The following is a 22,271-nucleotide window of genomic DNA, read 5'->3' on the forward strand; positions in this document are numbered from 1 at the left end:
GATGCCAACGCTCATTGCATCTCGGGTTAGTCGCTGTCGGCATCTCTATGAGTGGGTGTCCTTGCCCTTGCATGTGATATGCCCGCCTGCTCATTATGTGTTTCTCCCGCTTCTCTCGTCTATTGTATTCACTCTTTCCTTACTTTGTCTCGAATCTTTCGGTATGCATGTGCCTCAATGTGTATGTGTGCGTGTCTTGGAGCCTTGATGTATGCTGACTAGTCAGATCTTATATGGCTGAACATTCTACGCGTTTGCGTGCTTTTTCTTAAGATGTGCCTATGCATGTGTGTGTGTGTGTGTGGTTACAGGCTTACCATGGATACCTCCTTTTTTCGAATTTTTTTTCGTGCTGATCATTTTCACATGCCTCCTATTTCGCTTCATTCTCTTTATTATATATATTTTTTTTCGGTGGTGAGGAGTTGATTTTATTCTCTTCGCGTTCCATTACGCTCTCTTCCTCTCTTTCTGGCCATACGCGCCTCTTGTCTGTTTCCATGCCGAGGTGTGGGTATGTAGGGCTGTGTATTTTGTTTGCCTTTGGATTTCAGGCTTGATTTTCTCGTTATCGCTGCCTCTCTCTCTATATTTTTTTCATGTGCGGTGCTTTGAGATGTTTTGATGATGTTTCATCGTGTGTGCGGAGTTGCTGAGAAAAACCATCCATAAAGACACCGAGGGACACAAGCGTCGCCCAATGAAGGAGAGCAGGCAACATGGATGCTGCTGAATCGCCATATTGGAGGGTGAGGATGCAGAAACGCACATGCACTCGTACCGGCGTACTCCAGCGCCAATGCTGCAGTGAACGAGGTAGAGAAGAAGCAGAGAGACTACTGGCCGTACTTGATCTTGCGAGATTTGTGGGTTTGTGCGGCTGATCACCTGCGCTTGTATGTAGACGCACTCGTTCTCGACACGGAACTCTACAACCAGCGCCCACAGCAGGTATGCTTCCTTCCTCTGCTTGAAAGGGCATTTTCTCTCCTCTGCTGCCTTCCATGGATGACCGGTTCGCTGAATAACGGCGGCACTTCTGACGCGTCGGGGCTCGGCCACTGCATCCACGGAAGAGTTGCCCATGAAATGCCCTTTGTTAACCTGCATCCTCCCGTCTTTTCTGCCTCCTCACCTTTCCCTCTCGATTTCTTTGGTTTTCCTTCGTTTTTATGCCTTTGCCTCCTTTTGCCCCCAATCAGTGGCGTGGGCAACGTGGCTCCCCCTGTGTCTATCGTATGGCGAACAGCTGGTGCTGCCAAGCCCGTCCTCCCCTCTGCCTCTGCTGCCGCGATGTACGCCGTTGCCTCACCCCTTCCCCTTGCCTCCTTGTCTTATCCGCGTCGATAGTGGTTCTCGCACCGTTGTTTCGGAAGGAGACGGAGAAGTCTGTGTGTATGTGTGTATGTGTGTGTGTATGTGCATGTCGAGTCGGCGGAGTTGCGAGCAATGCACTGAAGGGTAGGGAAAGGGTGTGACGAGACGAGATGCAAACGTATGTGATTGTGTGCGCATGTGAAGCACCTGCGACTGCTATGGCCAAGCGCGTTGAGACGGTGGCCCACACTGGCAACATGCGCGTGCAGGACGCTTCTTTCTATTTGCCGGCGCTTTGTCCACCGCAACAAAACGAAAAGGAGCTGAGCACGGGTGAGCGGTCCTGATCAGCTGTCGCCTCACCCCCTCCCCTCGTTCCGCCACCGTCCTTTTGCCCTTCCCCACCATCAAGGCAAGGAGACAAAACAGCATCAACCACCGCGAAACCAAAAAGAAATGGTGGTCTTCGGATGGGCCTCTCCCACTCTTTCTCTCTCTCCGTCCAGCCTCCCTCCCCCGTGACAATGGGAAAGAGAGGAAGACAGCAAGTTTGCGTTCATGCACTTGTAATGTCAAGATTGTACCCTTCCTAATTCTCCCGCATGGATGCATGCAAAGGCTCTTTCTCTCTCCTTGCTTTTCTGCTCTCCTCTTCATCCTCTCCTCCACCCGCTCTCCACGATGACGTCTGCACATATATATATATATATATGTGTGTGTGCGTGCGTCATTGCCAGTGTGCTCTCTCACGTTGTCTACCCGTGAAAACACCAGCAAGCAAGCATCTCTCACCGCCTGCCCCCCTCTCTCCATTCTTCTCTAGTCGCTTTCTTTTTGGTCTCTTCCGTTGTGCGTGAATCGCACACACGAAGACCTCGCCCATCACCCCCTTCGTGGTGTAGCGTATGAAAGGACATCCCGCCTCCTCCCTTCCTGCGCACGTGAGCGGATTCATCTCTTCATCGTTCACTCTTACTTTTGTTTCTTGTCGCTGTTGTGAGCTGCATCTCCCCCCCCCCTCTCGACGGCTGTCCTTTTTTTGGCTCGTCATTGCCGTGCCCCCTCCCTTTTTTCTTCGCTGGGCTTTGTTGTCACGAGCAAGCCAACCCGTGAACCATTCCCTCGCTTGATTATCTGTCCCTGTGCGTCTCCTCTGCAATAATCTTTTGGGCGTATCGTTTGCGTTCCACCCAGGAGGTCAAGCTGATCTACTTCCCCATCACGTTCACATACCAACGCGCCGGCAGCAGGTGTAGCAGCGCACGGCATCGTAGAGCACTTCCCCCGCTTACCCACGCTCGACGGATTGGCGCCTCTACATCAAGAACCATGAGCTACACCAAAGCGTCCAGCTCTATCGGTAAGAGCAAGTCCTCTTCCGGCAAGCATCCGCCGAGCGGTGGCTCAGACCGCCACAAATCGAGCGGCGAGCACTCGGACCGCAGATCGTCATCGTCTGGCAGGCATCACCAGTCGTCCTCGTCCTCTGGCAAACAGCGCTCCTCGGGCCGGTCCTCGGCGGAGCAAAAGCACTCTTCCTCTTCGAAGCCGGTCGCGCCAGCGCCGACGGAGGCCTCGCCGACCACCGCTGTCTCACGCCCGCCCGGTGCGGCTCCGAAGCCCGGATCTGCCGTGACGCCGAGCAGCTCTTCAAAGCCCATTACCTCTAATGCAATTGCAGCCGGCACGGCGCCGTCTTCGACTCACACGTTCTCCAGCGCTCCTCCGAACGATGCCCCTGCTACCACACCGAGCTCTGCCCTCAGGCCGAACGGTTTCGCCCAAGGTGGCGCTCCGCCAAATATCCAGCCCCTCGGAGGGTCTATGAGGGAAGCCCCGAACGGCATGTACGGCCTGGGTGCCGCGAGCGGCTACGACGGCCTGGGCGGCGCTCGGAATGGTGTGGACGGCTTTGGCTTTATGGGTCCCGGCCGCATGAGCAACTACGGCACCACGGGCGGCAACCAGAACGGTATGGCCAGCGGCCTCGGCTGCATGGGTGGGGGCCAGGACGGCATGGGTAGCTACGGCTCTATGGCTGGCGGCGGTCCAGACGGCATGAATGGCATGTGCGACAACCCGATGGGCTCCATGTACGGCATGGGCGTTCCGATGGGCTCCATGTACGGCATGGGCGGCAACCCGATGGGCTCCATGTACGGCATGGGCGTTCCGATGGGCTCCATGTACGGCATGGGCGGCAACCCGATGGGCTCCATGTACGGCATGGGCGTTCCGATGGGCTCCATGTACGGCATGGGCGTTCCGATGGGCTCCTTGTACGGCATGGGGGGAATGGGGTCGATGTACGGCATGGGGGGAATGGGGTCCATGTACGGCATGGGGGGAATGGGGTCCATGTACGGCATGGGCTTCGGCAGCATGTACGGCGGCAGCTATCACAGCTTGGTGGATGCGGCGTCTCGCCGTGCTAGCTTCCTCAACAGGAACAGCCTGATTCGCGCCGATGTAAAGACTGTGAACAACGACACGAACGGCTGCAGCGGCGAGAAGGACGCTAAGATTGCTGAAGACAAGAAGGACGGAGACAAGAAGAACAGCAAGAGCAGCGAAGTCAAGCCCGAGGAGGCGAAGGGAGATGCCAAGGACCCCAAGGCGGCGGAGAAGAAGGTCACCGACAAGAAGGACAGCGCTGACAAGAAGCCGTCCGTGGAGGCGAAGTCTGCGGACAAGAAGGACACCAAGGACACCAAGGACACAAAGGACACGAAGGACACAAAGGAGACGAAGGAGTCCGACAAAATGGAGGCCAAGGACAAGAACGGAGAGAAGAAGGACGGCGAGGCGCCAGTGGCCAAGTCTGACGGTCCCCTGAAGTTCAGCGGCACCAAGATTCGCAGTCTCGCGCTTGTCTGCAAGTCTGGCAAGGAGGCGAAGGTGACCGTGAAGGGCAGGGACACTGTTGTTATGGAGGACAAGGAGACAAAGCTCGACGAGGCCATTCTCATCGAGGCTTCGAAGAAGCCAGTGGAGGCGGCTACGCTATCGGAGGTGCGCAATCAGTGGGTATTGGGCCACAACGCCACCATCATGATCGGCAGCGACGCAACACGACGCACGCAGGCGGTGGATTTCATGCGTGAGTACCTGACCACGTGCACGGGCAAGTTGGCTGCCAGTAGTGAGTACTTCAGCATCTACGTCACGATGACGGCGCTCGAGGGCGCCGATAAGGGCCGCGATCTGCTGAAGGAGGACGCCGCCGTTGGGAAGCTCGTGCTCGCGTCGTCTCCGGTGTACGGTCCGGCGCTCAACAACATGACAACGAAGGAGGTGAACACGAAGGAGACGATGGAGGCGGTGCTCAAGGAGGGCATGGGGCGCGCTAAGGAGGGTGAGATAGTCTGCAGCTACCTAGTTCTGAAGCAGTGCCGCAAGAGTAGCGCCGGTGTGATGGTGTACCTCTCCTCCCTGAACGTCACGTTCGTTGGCCCGAACGTGGAGCATCTCCTCGGCCTCAAGGCCAAGAGGCCGGAGGAGCCGTGTCGCCTCTACCGCTACTCCGTCGGCGGTGGCAGCCACACCATGTGTGCCGGTTTCGTCAGCGACGACGAGGCCTCTGCGGCCAAGGTCTTCGAGGCGCTCAGGGAAATGCGCGAGGTGGAGAACACCGAGCCTCGCAGCGGCAACGTGAAGCGCTTCATCGAGTACACAAAGAAGGAGATCCCGAAGTGCAAGGAAAAGGTCTCCTCGACGACGGAGGAGAGCAAGAAGGCAGACTACGAGACGATGCTGAAGCGGATGGAGATGATGCTCAAGGACGCTGAGGCCATCGAGAAGGACCCGAAGACGGTCGCCCCAAAGGCGTACGTGTAACGACACGAATAGGCAAGCGAGTAAAAAAAACGCCACCAAAAGGAGACGAGAAGATTCGGTGCGCGAACACCCAATGGCAAAGCGGGCGTGCGTGAGAGTTCAAGAGCGTTGCGCGTACCTCAACACCTTTTTTTTCCATGGCCCATACTCTCGTGCTCTTGTGCACATTCGACGGTGCACGATGTGCAGACTTTTGTGTGTGTGTGTGTGTTTGTGCGCGTGCCCCAGTAGCATGTGCGGGCTGTTCGCACTCATGAGGCGGGCTTGGCCGCTAGTTCTCGTTTCGTTGTGTCTCTATAACCCGGCTCTGTTTGTATGCGTTTCGCTTCGCGCGCCTTTCTTCTCCAGGCATTCCCTTCGCCGGGCCTCGGCCAGGCTGCGTCTTTGCCAAAGTCACGTGACGCTTCCTGTTACCGCTCTCTGGGCGTCGTTTCCGTGCATTCTCGATGTGTGTATGTGTTGACCTGAACGAACTCAAGAAGGTCACCGGTTGTGAAAGGGGCTCTGAAGGGGAAGATGGAGGGTCGCTCAACATCCTCCAGGCAGAGGGTGGAGCACATCGGATAATGACCGAGAGCAACGAAAAACCCTCCCACGCTTTTTGTCTTCCACAAAGGCGGGGTAGATTTGGAGTCACGCACACCGCCGCAGTGTTCTTGCTGTCCCCCCCCTCTTTGTTCTTCCGCATCCCCCACCCTAATCACCACATCTATCGTTCCTGCTGTTCTCTGTTCTTGTCCGCGTTGATCTCCGTATGTCTCCCTGTTACTTCTTCTGTAGTAGCTCTCCTGTTTGTGGTTTTCCCCCTTCTCAAGGTTGTGCCACGTTCTCACTGTCGGTCTCTCTTTCTCTCTCTTTCTCTGTGAGTGTGTGCTCGTTTTCCTTAATGTTGCGGTGACGGATATTGAATGCCGGTGTTTCTTCTAGCACACACGGGTATCTGCATCTACACGCACAAACCTGTAGTCGTGCTGATTTATATATGTCCCTTCCCCCCTCTCTCTCTGTGTGTGCTTCATCTTCCATTCGGTTTTGTAGGTCCTTTTGTTTTCATGAATCCCCCTTTGCGTGACTGTGGGGTTCTTGAGTTCATTGTCGAGGTACGCACGGCGCGCTCTCGCGTCCGTGTTCGTGTGCGCCGGCATGCGTGCTTGTGGACTTGTAATGCAGCCGTCATCCCGGGCGCCGTTTTGCCGCCCCTCAAAGTTTGCTTCTCGGCATCGCCATAGCGCGCGCACAATCACAGAAAAGCGTGCATGCCCTCTCTTCCTTTTCTGTCGGTACCTCCTTACTTTTCGTGAATTCCTCCATCGCTTATCTCTCTCTCGCGTGGTCTTGCTTTCCATCACTTTGATCTCTCTTCCTCTTTGTGCCTCTGATGCTTCGATTGTCTGCGCGTCTTTCACTCGAGTGATGGCCATCGCAGTCCTTCAATTGTTTTCATGTGCTCACATGATGTTCATCTTTTTCTTGCTCGTTGCCGCGCACTCTCTTCTATGCCGTATTTTTTTCCGTTTCTTCTGTCCTTTCCTTTCTGCCTGCTCCGATGGTTGTGCATATTGACGGCACAAATCGATGACAAAGATGCGCTCCTCTCTTCCCAACAGTCACACCCAGCACAAAAAACAGACACGCGCGAGTGCGCACATAAACAGGCGAGTTCTTTCATGCAAAGGAGCTTACACTGGGGCAGACGCATGTGTGTGTGTGCGCGCGCGATGTGTGTGATGTGCGTAGACATGTCCTTTTTTCTCTTTCATTTCTCTCAGAGCTTCCCCTCCCTTTTTGGTGTTGAGCGTTATGGCGTTGGTCGCTATTTTGTTTTGTGCCATGGATCTTGTGCCGCTCTCTCTCTCTCTCTCTCTTGATCCTTTTTACCGTTGTTCGTCAACGTCTTTCACTCACCTGTGCAATCATTCTTGTTTTCCTTTTTAGTGTTGTGTGCTCATGGTTTCGTGTATGGCGTGCTCATGTGTGCGCATCTGCAGCAGTGAAAGCTGCCAGGGAGATGTGCAAGGCGTTGGAAAGAATCCGAGAACACCTCTTTGCTTTACTGCCACTTTTGTTTTCCCTGTTTATGTGTGTTATCCAGCTCCGCCACCGGGTTTCATTCGCGATCACATCAGATTTTCCCATCATACGCGCAGTCTCATGAAACACACACACACACACACACACGGACGTCGACAACACCATCACCCCACCTCTTCTCAAGCCAGCTTTGCACTGACACGGATTTATTGTCTATGAATTCGCGCTGTGTACATGTTTCTGCATATGTGCATATATTTTCTCCTTCATGCGATACGTAATCGTCTCGCATGTGCCTTCTAACACACCCTAAGTTGCAGCGCTCTCTCACTCTCTCACACTCTCTGCCCTCGCCCCTTTCCTGCTGACCTCCTCTTCTTCCCCCTCTTCCTCATCATAAGTTTGCCGCTCCAACGCCTTTCATTCTCGTTTGGCTGCTTTGCTTCTTATGCCTTTTCGCCACCATCATGCAGCTGTGGAACGAAGTGGTTATGTGGCACCACCGTCATATAGCAAGAAGAGCACATCACGCGGATATACGCAGTGCCTCTTCTGCTATCTCAACTCTTTGCTTTTCTATATTCCGTGTGTGTCTGTGTGCGTGTGTGTGTGTGTGTGCCTGTGTGTGTGTGTGTATGTGTGTGTCTGTGTGTGTGTATGTGTGTGTATGTGTGTGTCTTTTGCGTGACGTGCGTGTGCGCGTGTGCGGGTGGTTTTGCCTCTGCCTCCTCCGTGTTCGCTTTTCCTTTTCTCCCTTTTTCCGCCTTTTGAGCGTCTGCATCTTGCGCTCTTTCTCCTGGCCTCGTGCTCCTGCACCACCGTCATGTGCTTAAATTGTTTTTTGTTTTTTGTTTTTTTTTTTCCATGCTCTCCTTTGGCTTTCCCGATTCCTTTTTTTGTGCTCAGAGAGGGCGGTGGGGCGGAGGGCACAGCAGCGGAGAGAAGGGGACCATGCCATACTTGTTTATTTGTGTATCTCCTGGGAGGATATGCCAAGCAGGCGATCTAGACTCGCACACCGATGTGTGCGCATCACCATGCATCACGTTCATTCTGTCTTTCGTGTGCTCTTATTCGCCGTATACATTTGTTCCATCAGGTCCGATCTCTGTGCACGTCTGTATGTTGGAAGAGGAGGTGCGTAAACACACGCACACACGCACACACATATGTATATATATGTATATACATATATATACATATGTGTGTGCGTGTGTGCTTATCCATTCTCTTTGTGTTCGTTTTGTTGTTGCTGTACGATGCGATTACTGCGCTCGTGCAAGTTTGTTTTTGTTTTCACCCTTCAGGCATCGCCAAGGGCAAGACAAGAAAGGTAAGCAAGGAGAAGAGCAGGGAAGTGGCACGAAATGGAAAACCTCGAAGTGACAAGGACAGGAGGAATGGGAAGGGCTGCGATGGAGGGAGGCTGATGGAGAAGGGGTGACGCAGGAGGATGTGAACTGTGAAAAGGAAGAGGGCGAAACGGGAAACAAGAAGAAAAAACGAACGGCTGTATGCAAGAGTGGTTTGTCTGCTGACGAGACAGCAGGCATACATGTGTACGTGTCGCATACAGCTATGGAAAAAGGGCCAGAAGAAAGATCCTGACAGACAAGCTCTCCTTTCGCCATCCCTCCCCCTGCCCCCTTCCACCCCTTTTCCCTCCCTTTTATTTGGTCTTTGCGCTCGTCGCTCTCTCCGCTTCTTGAGCATCCTTTGTTGTTGTTGCTCATGCACGTGTTTATTTACGTGAAGTGCGCGGGAGGTGACAAGCCTGCACATGCACCAAAAGGCAGATGAAAGCTACTCGCACTATTCGTCTTCCTTCCTCCTACTCGTTTTACCTGTTGTAAGCACCGCGTACACGTCTGTATATGAGCCTGTGTGCATGTGCTCGTGTTTTTATCGATGCTCGTGTTTCTTTTTTGGTTTTCGCCTCCTAAGCACGCGTGTGTCGATGACGATCAAATACGTATCCTTCTTCCTTTTTTCTTTGCGTTGGCTTTGTATTTTTTCGTCTTTGTCTATTTTGTTTGTCTGTCAGGCACGCACCCACGCACGCGCACATGTGTGGGTGTGTGCATGGGGGAGGAGAGACAAATTTTATGCACGAAAAGAGCAAAGCATCATGACAACGCACGAAATACAAAGAGTCATGATTCACACACATGCAACGAAAGAGAAGCAGACTTGGAATCGGGAGAGAGGGTGGAAGGGGGGATGACAGCATGCGCCCGGCACATCATTGCAGTGCTTTCGAGAACCCGCACCCCTCTCATGAGGGCCTCGTATCGACTCTTGTGGCTGCTTCTTTGCCTCTCACTTCGATCGCGACAACGGGCGCGGTGCGCCTCCTAGCCGCTCCCTCAGATGAAAGATGAGGTGGCGTGACGGTTGCTACCTCCCGTCTCTGCCTGTCCCCATCTCAAGCCCTGCTTTTCCATCTGGTGTGTGCCGCGGGGAGTGCACCATCACCTCCTGAGGTGCGCACGGTGGATTTCTTCGTCGTGACCCGCCAGCTCCCTATGGATGTCCCTCCTCCACCACGTCTTTTGCTCACTTTATCCATCTCTGGCATTTACCTTCCTCACACATCGTCATCTGTTCCTCGTTCCCTTCTGCCACACCCCACTCCTTCACCGCCTCCGTGCGGTTCGCTCACTCACGCATGCACGTACCCCCCCCTCCCCACTCCTCATTCTCTCTCCCGAAACCTTCTGCTTATTCTCTGTTAGTTGCGTAGTCTGTCTTGTATCATTATTCTGGTCGCTGCTGCTGATCGCCGTTGCGTCTGCCTTGCCCCGAAGGGAACGAGAAAACCGGTGCGTCTCCAAAAAGGCGTAAGATTGGGCGATGTGTATGTGTGTGTGGCCACACACGCACACGCAGCATACCTCATTTTCATTCCCCTCCCCTCCACCTCCCAGCGCCCTCTGCCAATTTTCTTGATTGTGCACCATTCACAAGCACGAGCTCGTGAGGGCATCTTTACCCCACTGGAAGGCTGCGAACGACGAAAAGCAGTAATAGCCCCCCGTGGGGTGTGTGCTAGTGCAATCTGGCAACTGCCGTCGTTCTGGCTGAAGTCGTTTCGCTACTCTCACCGTCGCTGTCTCTCTTTCTGTGTTTGTTTGTAGTTTGCATCCCTCCTCGCTTGTTCGGCTTTGGTGTTTTTTGTCTGTTTTTGTCTGTGCTTTCGCTGCTGCTTCATCGCAGTGCGGGGACGCTGTTGTTGTCTTGTGTCTGTCTGTGCCTGTGTCTCTCTCTCTCTGTGTCTCTGTGTCTCTCTCTGTGTGTGTGTGTGTTGGTGCCTCTCTCTTGTTCACGTTTGTTTCGTTTTCGTTTTGCGGCTTCGTATCTGAGGTGGTCGCTTCTCTTCTCTGCTCTCTTTTCTCCCGTATCGCCCATCCATCCAGCGTGTCTTCTGCCTTTTTTTTTGCTTCCTCCCTTGTTGGTGTGCACTCCTCTATCTGGCCACCTTTCCCTCCCTGTCTTGTCTCTTTCTCGTCCTCACGCGCACATCTTTGTGCTCGTTTTCCCCCTTTTCTTTCGCTTTCGCGGCTTGTTTTCTCCTTGTTTCTTATCGCCACAATTCTGCCTCTTCAATTTTTCGTTGTGAGGTCTTTATTTCTGTCTTGTTTTTTTTTTTGAGTGTGTTTGTGCATCTCACTACATCTCTCTATCGCTACTTCTCTCTTGGCTCGCTTCCTCATCCTTTACTCTCACTCGATCAAACACGCACACCCGAACTTGTGCTCTGCCTCTTTGGCGCTTCTCATCCTTCTCTGTTTCGTTTTTTCCCCTCCCCCGCGCTGTGTGGTCGCATCTTTTGCGTTGTGTGGCTTTTGCTTTGCATGCGCACCCCCACCCCTTCATCTCGCTCTCCTCCCTCACTGTTGCGTTGTCGTTTTCTCCCCTGTTGTCTTGCCGTCAGCGCCACTTTCTCCTCTTCTCTCTCAATTTTCAATTTGATTTTGCACCCTTGCCGACTCTTCTCCCCGTTGTCGTTTCTGGATATCTCCGCTCGGTCTCTCTCACCCCCCTCCCCTCCCCTCTCCCCGGGCTGTTCATCTGTCAGCGCGTTTTTTTTTTGCTCTCTTTGCTTCGATTTTGTCGTTTTCGTTCCCTTTTTTTTCTGCCTTGTTGTGCACCCAAACACAGAGACACAGCGATATTCCTTTTCATTTGCGTGCAACCTATACGGTGGTACTTCCGGTTTTTCCAGCCTTTGTGTCCTTCCGGCGGATACCTCTCGGAAGCGCATCCCCACGCTAAGTTTGCTGTCCCTGTCTTGTTTTTCTTTCTGCCTGCGGCTTCCCCGTTGATCGCTCATAGCGCGGCTTTCATGGATTTATCTCTCTTTCGGAGTGCTTGTTTTTGAGGACCGGGCTTGGTCAGCTTTCGACCTTTCTTAGCTTTTCACATTTCAGGTTTTATTTCGCCGCGTGTTTGTAGGACCGCAGCTTCGACTTTTTCTCGCCACATATCCCTTTTCACCATCCCCCTCCCCTCGTTGTCGAAGGGAGCCGAATGCCCAGCACGTCCGCTACGGAGAATAGCGGGCACTGCATGGCAACGATGATGCCCCCGCGGAGTGCAGGTACACCGCCCCCTCTGCAGCACAGCAATGGCAAGGAGCTGTCGCGGCCGGCAAGGGCGCTGGTGGAGGCACCGGAGTGTTTTGCAAATGGGCAGTATTTTGGTCTGCCGTGTACTCTGGGTAACGAGGATAGCGATGCCCGCTCTAACAGCGCCGTGAGCATCTGCAGCGGCGATAAATCCGAGGAACTGCGGTGTCGCGCACAGCGCAATCGCAGGTGGAAAGCATCGGCGAATAGCGATCCGGGGACACGCGACGAGGACGCCGTATGCCCGGCAGCCGTCTCTTCCGTCTCCTCTTACTACTTCAGCGGACATAACGTGCTGACGGAGGCCACCCATGAGTGCGCGGGGGAGCAGAGGTTCATGGAAAATCGCGATGGCATGGGGATGTTTCATTCGCCCAGTAGCCAAGCGAGTGAGCGAGCTGGCGACACGGCGGAGCAGTCTTCTCGGCCGCTCGGTTTGCTGGGAGCCACCTCTCCATCTGTCGTGCAACCGGCGACGAGGATGGCGCGGGTCCGTGCAGCAGCGTTGGCGGCCTCTTCGCGAGCAATGTCGTCGACCGAGCTCGATGACCCCTATCACGTTCTCTCCATGCCCACTGCGGGGACCCTGTACTCAAGCTCGCGCGCCGCAAGCGACCGAGACAGCGTCGACGGCGAAAGTCGTTTCACCGCGCGGATATCACAGCAAGACATGTACTACATGAACACCTCAACCCTTACGATGTCTATAGACGCGCCTGCCAGCCCCTCTACGCGTCAGCAGCGAGACGGCGCCGCTCCACGTGGCGGGTCCGCTTCCATCGCCTCGTCCTGTGATCGGGTGTATGTGCCGGGGATCTGGGAGTACGGTGAGTGGATGTTGACGGCGCGGCCAGCGACGATGGAGACTCTCAGTGGGCATTCGACCGGCACTAAGACGCTGGCCACCGACCATGACCGTCGCGCTGCGCAGTTTCCAAGCCCTGCGACCATTGACGTCACGATGGAGCCGTCGAGTCAGCCCTCGCCGACCATGACGGTCTGTTCCCCACGCACGGCACGCCCCACGACAGTGTCGAATGAACTTCCAGCAGGCACAGCTCTCACCTCTAAGGCGCACAGTGTCCTCTCTGCCCGAGGCTCGCAGCTGCCACGCGGCGCCGCCGATAACGATGCGTCCCCGGAGAGGAAGGAGCGGCCGCCAGTGTCGGTGTACAAAAGCGCTGCCGCGACAGCACCACCGCCACCGCTGGGCACCTCCACCACCCCCGACGTGTGTATCACCATGAAGGACTTCACGACTGGCATGAGGAGTCCGACAAGGAATGTCGTGAATGACAGCACCGCTGTCAATGGCGCTGTCCGCCAACGGGTCGAGTCGCGGTCGCACCGCTGCTCCACTGGTTTCGCGGAGACGATCGCCGCAGGACAACGTCGCCGCGTCTCGGACAGCGGAGCACCGTTTTCTGATGCCTCATCGTCGTTGCTGGCAGCAGGCAATGCTCTCCAGCAGCCACCGCCGCGTCCTTCTTACGCCAACGACGCCGCGAATTCGGGGGAGAGCAAAAAGCACATGGCCACCCCTCCCATCTTGAATGGCTTCCTGGGTGGACACCAGCCGGCCTTCATGACAACGGCATCTTTGAACGCGTCTGCCGCGGCCCTGGTGCCCGATCACGCCCCTCTCCTTGGCTTTGGTGTGCATCCTGTTCGCAAGGGCGTCGATTCACGGTCGTGCGTGCCCTCTCCTGTCGCCTCCCCTGCTTCCACGGCGATGCCGCTGCTGCTGTCGCCTCAGGCCCTAGCGACCGCAGGGCAGCCTACTTCGACGGCGTGCCCCGCACGCCCGCCAGAGGTCCCACGCGCGCCCGCCCGCGATAGCGGGGGCGGGAGCCCGGCGCTCCCGCCGTCTCTGGACAACACCGCCACAGAGTGTCCGTCAGACGTATCGCGTCGGGCCGGAAGCCACAGCACAGCTACCACAGTGGCCGGCGCAACCTCCAGTACCACCAGCACGCTCTCTGATGACCTCATCCCGAGCTCCTCTCCAAAGAACGGCTGCGCACAATCCAGCGACCTGAAGTCACCCGCTATTGGCCCCCAGCCGCTTTCCGACTCCAACGGCAACACCCTGCTGATTCTCAGCAGCGGGGTGAGGAAGCCGACTCCCCCATCGCCGAGAGCAGTCGCGGCTAGTGAGACGAGCATGTCCGCTGCCGGTGCGCAAAACAGGTCTGACGTGCACGTCGCAACCTCGAAACTCACCGCCGCGACACCGGCTGCCTCGACTTCCACGGCATCCACCCCCGCGATGAGTCCCCTCGCCTCCTCGCGCGGCCTCTCCGACGAAGGGGCCGCTTCCCACGCTACCGACACCATGTGTCGCCCTGCATTCCAAACAAACAAGCCCGCCCCGCATCAACTACCAAAGGAGCTTCCGCAGGGCTTGCGCGTGGACGGCCAGACCTCGAAGCCGGTCAATCCCATGGCAATCACCCTTTCTTCACGGCCTGGCGCGGCGCGGAAGGCGACACGACCGCAAGAGGAGGCGAACGGCGGCGGGGCTGTTGCATCCCGGCGCAGCAGAAAGGACGCGGTTTGTCCCACTCGCTCTGCATGTGACTGGCGACGGCGCCTGGGCTTCAAGCAGAACAGGGAGATTGTTTTACCTGACTCCAAGTCGCTGCGGGTGTCCATGCCGTCGTTGCTCGAGTTTCGCAGCCTGGCCATGCGCGAACAAGGCAAGGAGATGATGCCGTCGACTGAGGAAGTGTCTACGCACCTCATGACGCGCTGGAACGCGGTGTGTGTGCTGGTTGTCGTCGACGAGGACGCGGTGCGGAAGCCGTGTCTCGTCGTGAGTGGACTCAGCGTGCGTGTGTACGAGGAAGACAAGTCAGTGACGCTGGCGAACAGCAGAATGGCTCATGGCATGATGCGGGTACTGAAGGGGCGCGGCGGTGCGACTCATTCTCGTTTTTTGCGCAGTGCCAGCTACGACGTCGACGAGGACTCAGACGACAGTGACGCCTTGGTGGTTGGTATTCGTGGCGGCGTTGGCTTGAGCAATCGCGCCACGAGCAGCAGCGGCGGCGGGCTGCCGTCCAACCTGAAGTCCTTTGTTTTGCTGCCAGATAAGAAGGTACGCCGGAGCCAGTCTGGCAAGGACGATTCAGCCGACCCCTGCACGGTCGAGTTTGACAACTACCTGCGCAAGTTTGATGTAGACGAGACGCTCAGCCGCCTCGCTGGCAGGAAGGAGTGTCGCTCCGTGGCGCTGGACCAGCTGGTGCGGACCTGGGTGACGGGGCATAACACCTGCCTCCTGCTGGGCAACGGCAACGGCCGCAGCACGCAGTCGCTTGACGTGACTGTGGGGGCGGTGGAGAGCGCCATGGGCATATTGCGCGAGCGACTAAATGACCCGGCCAGTCGTGTCGAGCTGCACATTTGCATGGGCGAAGTTGCTGATGACGAGGATAACGGTGGAACGATGGTGCTAGACCTGCTGGCATCCTCCTCCTCCGACGAGGATGACGACAGCGACGACGGCGAGCAGGAGAAGGGTGCGAGGTGGCGGCGCAAGGAGGTACCGCGGGCCTCTCAGAGGAGCGGCACAACCCGTCCCCCAGTGCAGCTGGCGCGCAGCCCGCTCTTTGGCACCTTTGTGAAGGGGCTCCGCTCCGTAAAAATCGACGGCGCCACCACCGCCACGAGTGCCATTGGCCGCACCTTGACGCTGGGGTTCATGCGGTTCAACATGTCCACCCATTCTTCCCGGAGCAACAGCATGTCGAACCTGTCCAGTCTTAGCAGCGCCGCACTGAGCAAGGTACGCATCAGCTTCGCTACACTGCGGCTGAAGACTATCTGCCGAGGCGCAGACATGCGCAGCGCGCGACTGAGCGCCCGCGAGAGCGCAACGAGCAAGAAGAAGTTTGGCGGTCAGGTGCGGCACAGCCGCTCCGTGGAGTACCGGGCCGACGTGCTTGTGTCCTCGCTTCTGCTCGTCTACTTCGGCACCGAGTACATGGTGCTCGACACCCTCGTGCAGCGCAGCCAGGCGTACCGCGCGACAGCGCGCGAGGAAGATGAAGGTATCGTGCATCCGAACGCACCGATGCGGGATCAGAAACCTGATTTCCATCCCGCCAGCTGGCCGAACGCAGTCGGGTTTCTTCAGTCACTTCTGTGTGACGCGCTGGGGGGCCGCACCCGCACGATGGCGTGCCTCTGCTTGTCTGAGTACGACACGCGCGCCACCCTATGGCTCCGAGCGGTGAGCCGAGCGAGACGCATCACAAACATGACACCGAACTGCGGAAACGTGCGCAACTACCTGCTCTACCTCCTGGAGCAGTACGAAAACCTGGCAGCACTGCAAAACCGTCGAAAGCAGGATGCGCGGCTGTTTCTACCGGCACTGGGCACTCAGGCCAACTCTAAGCACCACAAGCGCGGCCGCCTCTCCGCTGTATCTTCGAGCAAGGAGTTCGACCAATGGTCGGTCTACTGCATCGAGAAGATGATCGCTGAGCTCGACGCGTTCGTGGCCACCCCGACAGGCAACACGCCTTCGCTTGAGCGGCTGGAAATCGCGAACGAGATCAGTGCAACTACGCAGTCGGGTCCCCTTTCAAGTCATCCCCTGGCCTTCTTTTCGAGGAACTCCTGAGTTGAAAGTGCATCGCACGACATGGTGTTTGACGTTTGTGCCCTGTCCGACTCTGGTGTGAACGGAAACAGCAACGCAGCGAGCAGCATCGGGAGCACGCAAGTGTGTGTATGTTTGTATGTGTGTGTGTGTGTGTGTGAGCCACATGCTTCGAGGGCCCTTCAGAGGACGCATGTCTGGCGCTCTTGCCTCCTCTCTCTCGTTTTACCAGCCGCTCCCTTTCTCCCTTTTGTCCGTCTGTTTTCCTGTGTCCTTCGTATTTTTCGGCACCGCTATTCCTGCCGCGGATCACACACATACACACACACACACATGGTGCGCGTTGTGGTCTTACCTGTTAGGCACCAAGTACCGAAAAAAGGTGAAACGCATACACAAACAGGCGCACAAAGGACCCGACTCAAATCAGTGCATACTCCTCCGTCCCTTCTCCCCTCCTCCCCAAGGCCTCGCACACCGGCATGCATGTAAGCAGCAGTCGGCAGTGCGATCGCAGAGTGGCGAGAAGCGGTGGAATTCATTCGACTTGGCTCAGCTCGGATTCTGGTTGAACCGAAGCCCTTGCCCTTTCGCCCCTGGCCCCTCACCCTTTCAAGCCTTCTCTCTCTCTCAAACACCAGCTTATCTGCAAGCATGTGTATGCGTGCGGGGTGCAAGACGAGAAGAGCAGCAGCGACAGCGCTATTGCCCAAAGACGGTCCTCTGACACCCTTCACCCGGCTCCCTTGCTTTTCCCTTCGCCTATACTCTCCGTCTGCTTTGATGCTCCTTGCAACCTTGCGTGTCTTCCTCTTGCACACGTCGCGCCACTCCCATCCCACTTGACACCAAGTCACAGTGGTGATCAGCTCCGCAGCGATCTATTTTGTGGTCCACTTCTCTGCCGCTGTTGCTGTTGTTGCGACAACGTTTCTCTATTTTTCATTGTATGTGTAACACATTCACTTGTCCTCGAACATCCTTCTCACCCAAGCCCTCACGCGTACACACACACACACACACACACACACAGGCCATCATCTCTCTATTTCACCATCCGCTACCCGCCCCCTTGATCTATTCCTGATAGCTGATTCTGTGCTGTGTTGTGCTGTGCGTGCCTCTCTCTGCATTTTGCGTGCGCTGGAGTCTTTTCCCGTTGCTTCCTTCCGCTGAATCGCCACGTGCACGCAGTCACTCCCTGTGCGTGTCTTGCTTGTGACCCCCCCCCCAAAGCTGAAGAAGCGATGCAGCAGGTCGCCACAAAGCCGGCGAGCAGCTTCGCACCGATCAAGAGTTCGGCGACTGCATTCGGTGCGTCAATGCCGTCGCAGGGCCAAGTGGCGGACCCAAACCTCTATGGCATGCCGGCTGGGTATCCGTCGGCGAATCAGCTGGAAGTCCAGCCAATGGAGCAGGCCAACTACGATGCCAACGCGAGCAAGGCTACCTACGCGAAGCGCCTGCGCCATGGTGAAGAGTGCAAATCCGCCACCGTGGATGGGGTGCAGCGCGCGGACAAGCCTGTACTGGGGGCGGCCGATCCACAGCGGGTGAACAGCAACCTCCCCAGCGATTGCCCAGCAGTCGCCCGCTCTATGGGCGATCAGGCGCACAACACCTTCAACGTTGACCGCGGCTCCTTTGCGCACGACGCGTACCGCAACGGGTGTCTCGGCGCCGGCTCCTTTCATGGAGGCATGCCAGGCTCGATGATGATGGGTCGCATGGGCTCCATGTTTGGCATGGGAGGCCCCATGAGGTCCATGTACGGGATGGGCAGCATGTACGGCATGAACGTCTCCCGCCCAGCCTCGCTGTTCGGGTCTATGTACGGTAGTCAGTATGGGATGGTGCCGATGGAGTCGATATACAGCTTGGGAGGCTCGATGAACCGCATTGGATCCATGTACGGCATGGGGATGTCGATGAGGTCCGTAACGGGTCCGATGGGCATGATGGGCTGCCCGACGGGATCGATGTACGGCATGAACCCTGGCAGCCAGTTTGGTCCGAATGGCTTCAGCAGCGTCTACGGCGATCAATTCCAACATGGCATGCGCGGCTCGCAGTACAGCGGCGCCAGCAACTTCGGCATGTTTGGCGTTGGAAGTGGCTACCAACCGCAACTCGGCTACGGCCCCACCGGCATCACTCGCGCGGGCGAGGCAAGCGGCACGAATGGTGCCGCCGATGCCGGTGCCTTCCCACCGGGTCCTGTGGAGCAGCCTGCAGCGTTGTCCAATAAGGCGCCGCTTCGGGCGGTCACGCAGACTTCTGGTGCGGAGAAAAAGAGCAGCGAGCGCAAGAGCGGCGTGGTGGGTCTGCTGGTCATTTCTGCTGCCGCGAATCCGGCGACGACGGTGATGCTGTCGAGCGACCCGCCAATTGCGATGGCTGCTGATGAGGTGCTGCGCACGGGTCCCAGCGCTCAGGCCACCGCCGTCGCGATAATACGCAGTCCCACCTGCCAAGGTGTCTACAACAGCGTCAAGGCTGGCCACAACGCGGCGCTGCTGCTCGCGACGGACGGGACGACGGAGTCCCGCTCGATGGCAGCGGAGGTGGTGAGGCAGGTGCTGGCGGAAGCGCTGTCGGAAACGGCGAAGGCGGCTGCCAGCCACGGCTCTCTGGGCTACTTCGACGCTCGTGTGTCTGCCTGTGCGCTGCGCAGCGCTACGGAGGCGATCGACTGCGTCGAGGGCGACGCTGTCACGAATGTAGAGGTCGGCTCACATCCGGTGTTTGGAACCGCTTTCATGAACGTTGGCACGGTTACGGTGCGCAGGATGGAGACGCATATGCCCCAGGTCGACGCGGCGATCACGGCGGCGTGCGGGAGGCCGGATGCCAAAGTGGCTGTCATCGAGGCCGTCGTGAAGCAGGTGCGACCGTCGCAGAAGGGCAGCAGCTCCACGGCTGTGCTGCTGTCCTCGATCCTGTTCCTCGTCAGCAACGTGACAACGGAGCAGCAGTCATACTTCGAGGCTTTCCGTAACGGCGCAAGCGTACCACCGGCCCTCATCAAGGGCTGCATTGGCGGGGCGTGCCACACCGTGGCGGTGCTGTGCCTGCCCAACTGTACGGACCCCTCGGCCGCCAATGAGGCCATGGCCTCACTCAACACAATCTGCAACATCCAAAACTCGACGCCGCGCAGTGGCAACCTCGCCCGGTTTATCGCTTTCGCGACAGGGGAGAGCGAGAAGATGAGGCAGAAGCCAAAGGTAGATACAGCAGTGCTGGAAAAGGTAAATGCAATGCTGGCTGACGGCCGCTCCATCCTCCAGGACCCGCGCAACACCGTGCCTGTGGCATACCCATGCTCGCCACAGAGCACCCTGAGTCGCGCAGTGAACACGCCACAGCTCTCGTCGCGCGACATCAACGCCCACGCCACGGAGAAGGGGCGTGACGCGTCGAACCCGATTCGCGTGGTCGTCATCGCGAGCTCGCAGGCCAGCAATACGTTTCCACAGACGTTTAACGTTGGCCCAGATGACAAGTCTATTGTGGACGCCGCTAGTGGCACCAAAGCATCTGTGCTGGAGCTGGTGACCTGTGCCCCGGAGGACTGGCGCAGCACGACGCCGGAGCTGGTGAACGAGGTGCAGACTCTGTTCCAGAACGGTAACAACACTGCCATCGTCGGCACTGTCTCGCCAAACGAGGTGAGCATGCTGAGCAAGCAGCCGCTGTGGATGTCCTACAAGGGCATGGTCTCCTCCCTCCTCAGCGTCGCTACACAGAAGTACAAGTTTGCTGAAGTGAGCCTCAGCATCGCGGTTGTCGGCGGCAACGAGCTGCTCGCGGACCTTTTGGTCGGCATGGACTCGGCAGCCCCGGCGGCGCAGACCTCGCAGAAGCTCTCCGTGGCGTATTCGCCGCTCTTCGGCCCTACCGTGTACAAGGCGACGATCATCAAGCAGCCCACGCCGCTTCAGCTTGAGTCCACCATCAACGGTGCCCTCTCCCATGTGCCGACGATTATGCAGCAGTACCCGAACAAGAAGACGGTGATCATCGCGTCGGCCGTCATGAAGGGTGTCACGGCCACGGATGTGTACACGAGCTCGATGCTGGCCGCCAGTGTCGTGGACCCGACCGTGCTCATCGACATCCTTGACAAGAAGCCGGACGCGCCGCATGAGCTGTTCGACTACGCGTTTGGGGGCCCGTGCTGTACCTTGTTCCTGGCCCACGTCATTCAGGGTGACTCTGGCGTGGGGAAGCTCATTGAGCTGATAAACCGACTCAATGCGACACAGAACCGCAGCGTCAGGACGTGCAGCGTGAAGAAGTTCATCGCCTTTGCCGAGGAGAGCCTGAAAAAGGCGGATATCAAGTTAGCCGCGGCCAAGTCGGAGACGGAGAAGGAGACAATTCTGCGCAGCAAGAAGAGTATGGAGGTGTTCCACGCCGAGTACAAGACCCTCATCGAGGATCCCGAACACCACGACCCGAAGACGTACCGCCGCAGCGGAGGAGGCATCGGCTCCTCGGGCACTGGGGCCGCCACCGCCACTGCGGCCAACTCCAGCGCGGGCAAGACGCGCAGCCTTGCGACCCCAATCACCGGTGGAGTTTCGGCCGATAAGTCTCGGAGGAGCGCCGACGCCGACGAGAAGAGCAGCGAGCGAAACGCGAAGGCTGACGACGCCAAGTCGTCTGGCAGCCGTCACAGCTCTAGTCACAGGATAGCTTCGGCAGACGGGAAGAAGCGGCGCCACTCCAGTAGTCGCGCTAAAGCTGACCACAAGCACCATCACAGATCCTCCAATGGCAAGAAGTGATCATCTGTGGCGCAATGGTGTGTGTGCATGGAAGCCTCTGTCTCTGCTTGTGTGTAGCATGCAACACGACAGGCGACATCCGCACCGCCTTCTCTCCTTCGTCTTTCCCATATATTTCATAGTCTACTCCTTCCTTTTCCTTTCCCAAACAGTTGTTTCGCTTTCCTGTGTGCGTGCGCGGCAGCGGCAGGGAGGGAGAGAGAGGGGTGCGGATCGATCTTATTTGCAGTCCTTCCCCAGCCCCCTCGAGCATCCTTCCCCGCGTGTGCCGCAGCTGTGCTCCCCTCCCTCCCTCCCTCTGACAGCGACGCACATGCACCGCAGAAAGCGTTTTTGTGTTCCTATTTATTTCGTCGACTTTCTCTCGTCCCCCTCCTTCCTCCCTCATCTTCTGTGAAGGCACGAAACCTCCTCCACGAAACAGGTCTTGGGCTCTCTCTCTGCGCGCGTGTGCGAGCCTTTTCACCTGTCGTGTAAGGTGCACCGCCGTACGAGTGGGAGAGCTGCATCTCCCCATCTCTCCTGAAAAGAGTCTTTCAGTGCTGTTGTTCTCATTCTGTTTCCTAGTGTTTGGACGTGCGCGTCGGATGGAGGTTGATGTGACCATTTCGATTGGCTCTCGTCTCATGCCGATTCTGTGTGCGAGCACGTAGGAATGATCGTGCCCGTGTGTATGCGTATGCGCGGAGATGGGCGCCACCACTTGCGTTTCTTGACCATACGGAGTCCGTACTCTTGCGAATGCCCCTGCGCTGCCTCCCCAGGTGCGTGGTGGCTTTTTCGGTGACTGCTGTTGCTACATTTCTTTGAACGAGTTTCTGTGCTCCCATCTCTCTCTTTCTCTCTCTCTTTACACACGCAAGCCAGCCACGCCTTTTTTCTCGGTTTCTAAGCGGCTTTGTTTCCCCATTCCCCTCATCCCGCCTTGTGTCCTTCGACGTAGGAGACCGTGTAAGTGTAAAGTGTGTGTGGTGTGTGTGTGTGTGTCTTCTTGCCTTCTTTATGGTTGTTGTGGTTTTCGCTATTCTTTGCGTTGCTGCTGATGTGCCCATT

The 22,271-nt window shown here is 57.1% G+C and overlaps 4 protein-coding genes across 4 annotated transcripts; all 4 read left to right on the forward strand.

Moving 5' to 3' along the window:
• Positions 1 to 1,172: 1,172 nt before the first annotated feature.
• Positions 1,173 to 1,478, forward strand: LMJF_33_2955 (hypothetical protein; the record flags this gene model as incomplete). The annotated part of the gene is made up of 1 exon (XM_003722347.1): positions 1,173 to 1,478. The coding sequence occupies one exon, from the start codon at positions 1,173 to 1,175 to the stop codon at positions 1,476 to 1,478; it is 306 nt and encodes a 101-aa protein (XP_003722395.1).
• Positions 1,479 to 3,141: 1,663 nt separating this feature from the next.
• On the forward strand, positions 3,142 to 5,154 carry LMJF_33_2960 (conserved hypothetical protein; the record flags this gene model as incomplete). The annotated part of the gene is made up of 1 exon (XM_001686006.1): positions 3,142 to 5,154. One exon carries the CDS (start codon positions 3,142 to 3,144, stop codon positions 5,152 to 5,154), a length of 2,013 nt encoding a protein of 670 aa, XP_001686058.1.
• Positions 5,155 to 11,715: 6,561 nt separating this feature from the next.
• LMJF_33_2970 (hypothetical protein) lies at positions 11,716 to 16,446 on the forward strand (the record flags this gene model as incomplete). The annotated part of the gene is made up of 1 exon (XM_001686007.1): positions 11,716 to 16,446. One exon carries the CDS (start codon positions 11,716 to 11,718, stop codon positions 16,444 to 16,446), a length of 4,731 nt encoding a protein of 1,576 aa, XP_001686059.1.
• Positions 16,447 to 17,672: 1,226 nt separating this feature from the next.
• On the forward strand, positions 17,673 to 21,218 carry LMJF_33_2980 (conserved hypothetical protein; the record flags this gene model as incomplete). The annotated part of the gene is made up of 1 exon (XM_001686008.1): positions 17,673 to 21,218. The coding sequence occupies one exon, from the start codon at positions 17,673 to 17,675 to the stop codon at positions 21,216 to 21,218; it is 3,546 nt and encodes a 1,181-aa protein (XP_001686060.1).
• Positions 21,219 to 22,271: the final 1,053 nt, after the last annotated feature.

Source organism: Leishmania major, chromosome 33, assembly GCF_000002725.2.
Source record: "Leishmania major strain Friedlin complete genome, chromosome 33".
NCBI lineage: Eukaryota > Euglenozoa > Kinetoplastea > Trypanosomatida > Trypanosomatidae > Leishmania > Leishmania major.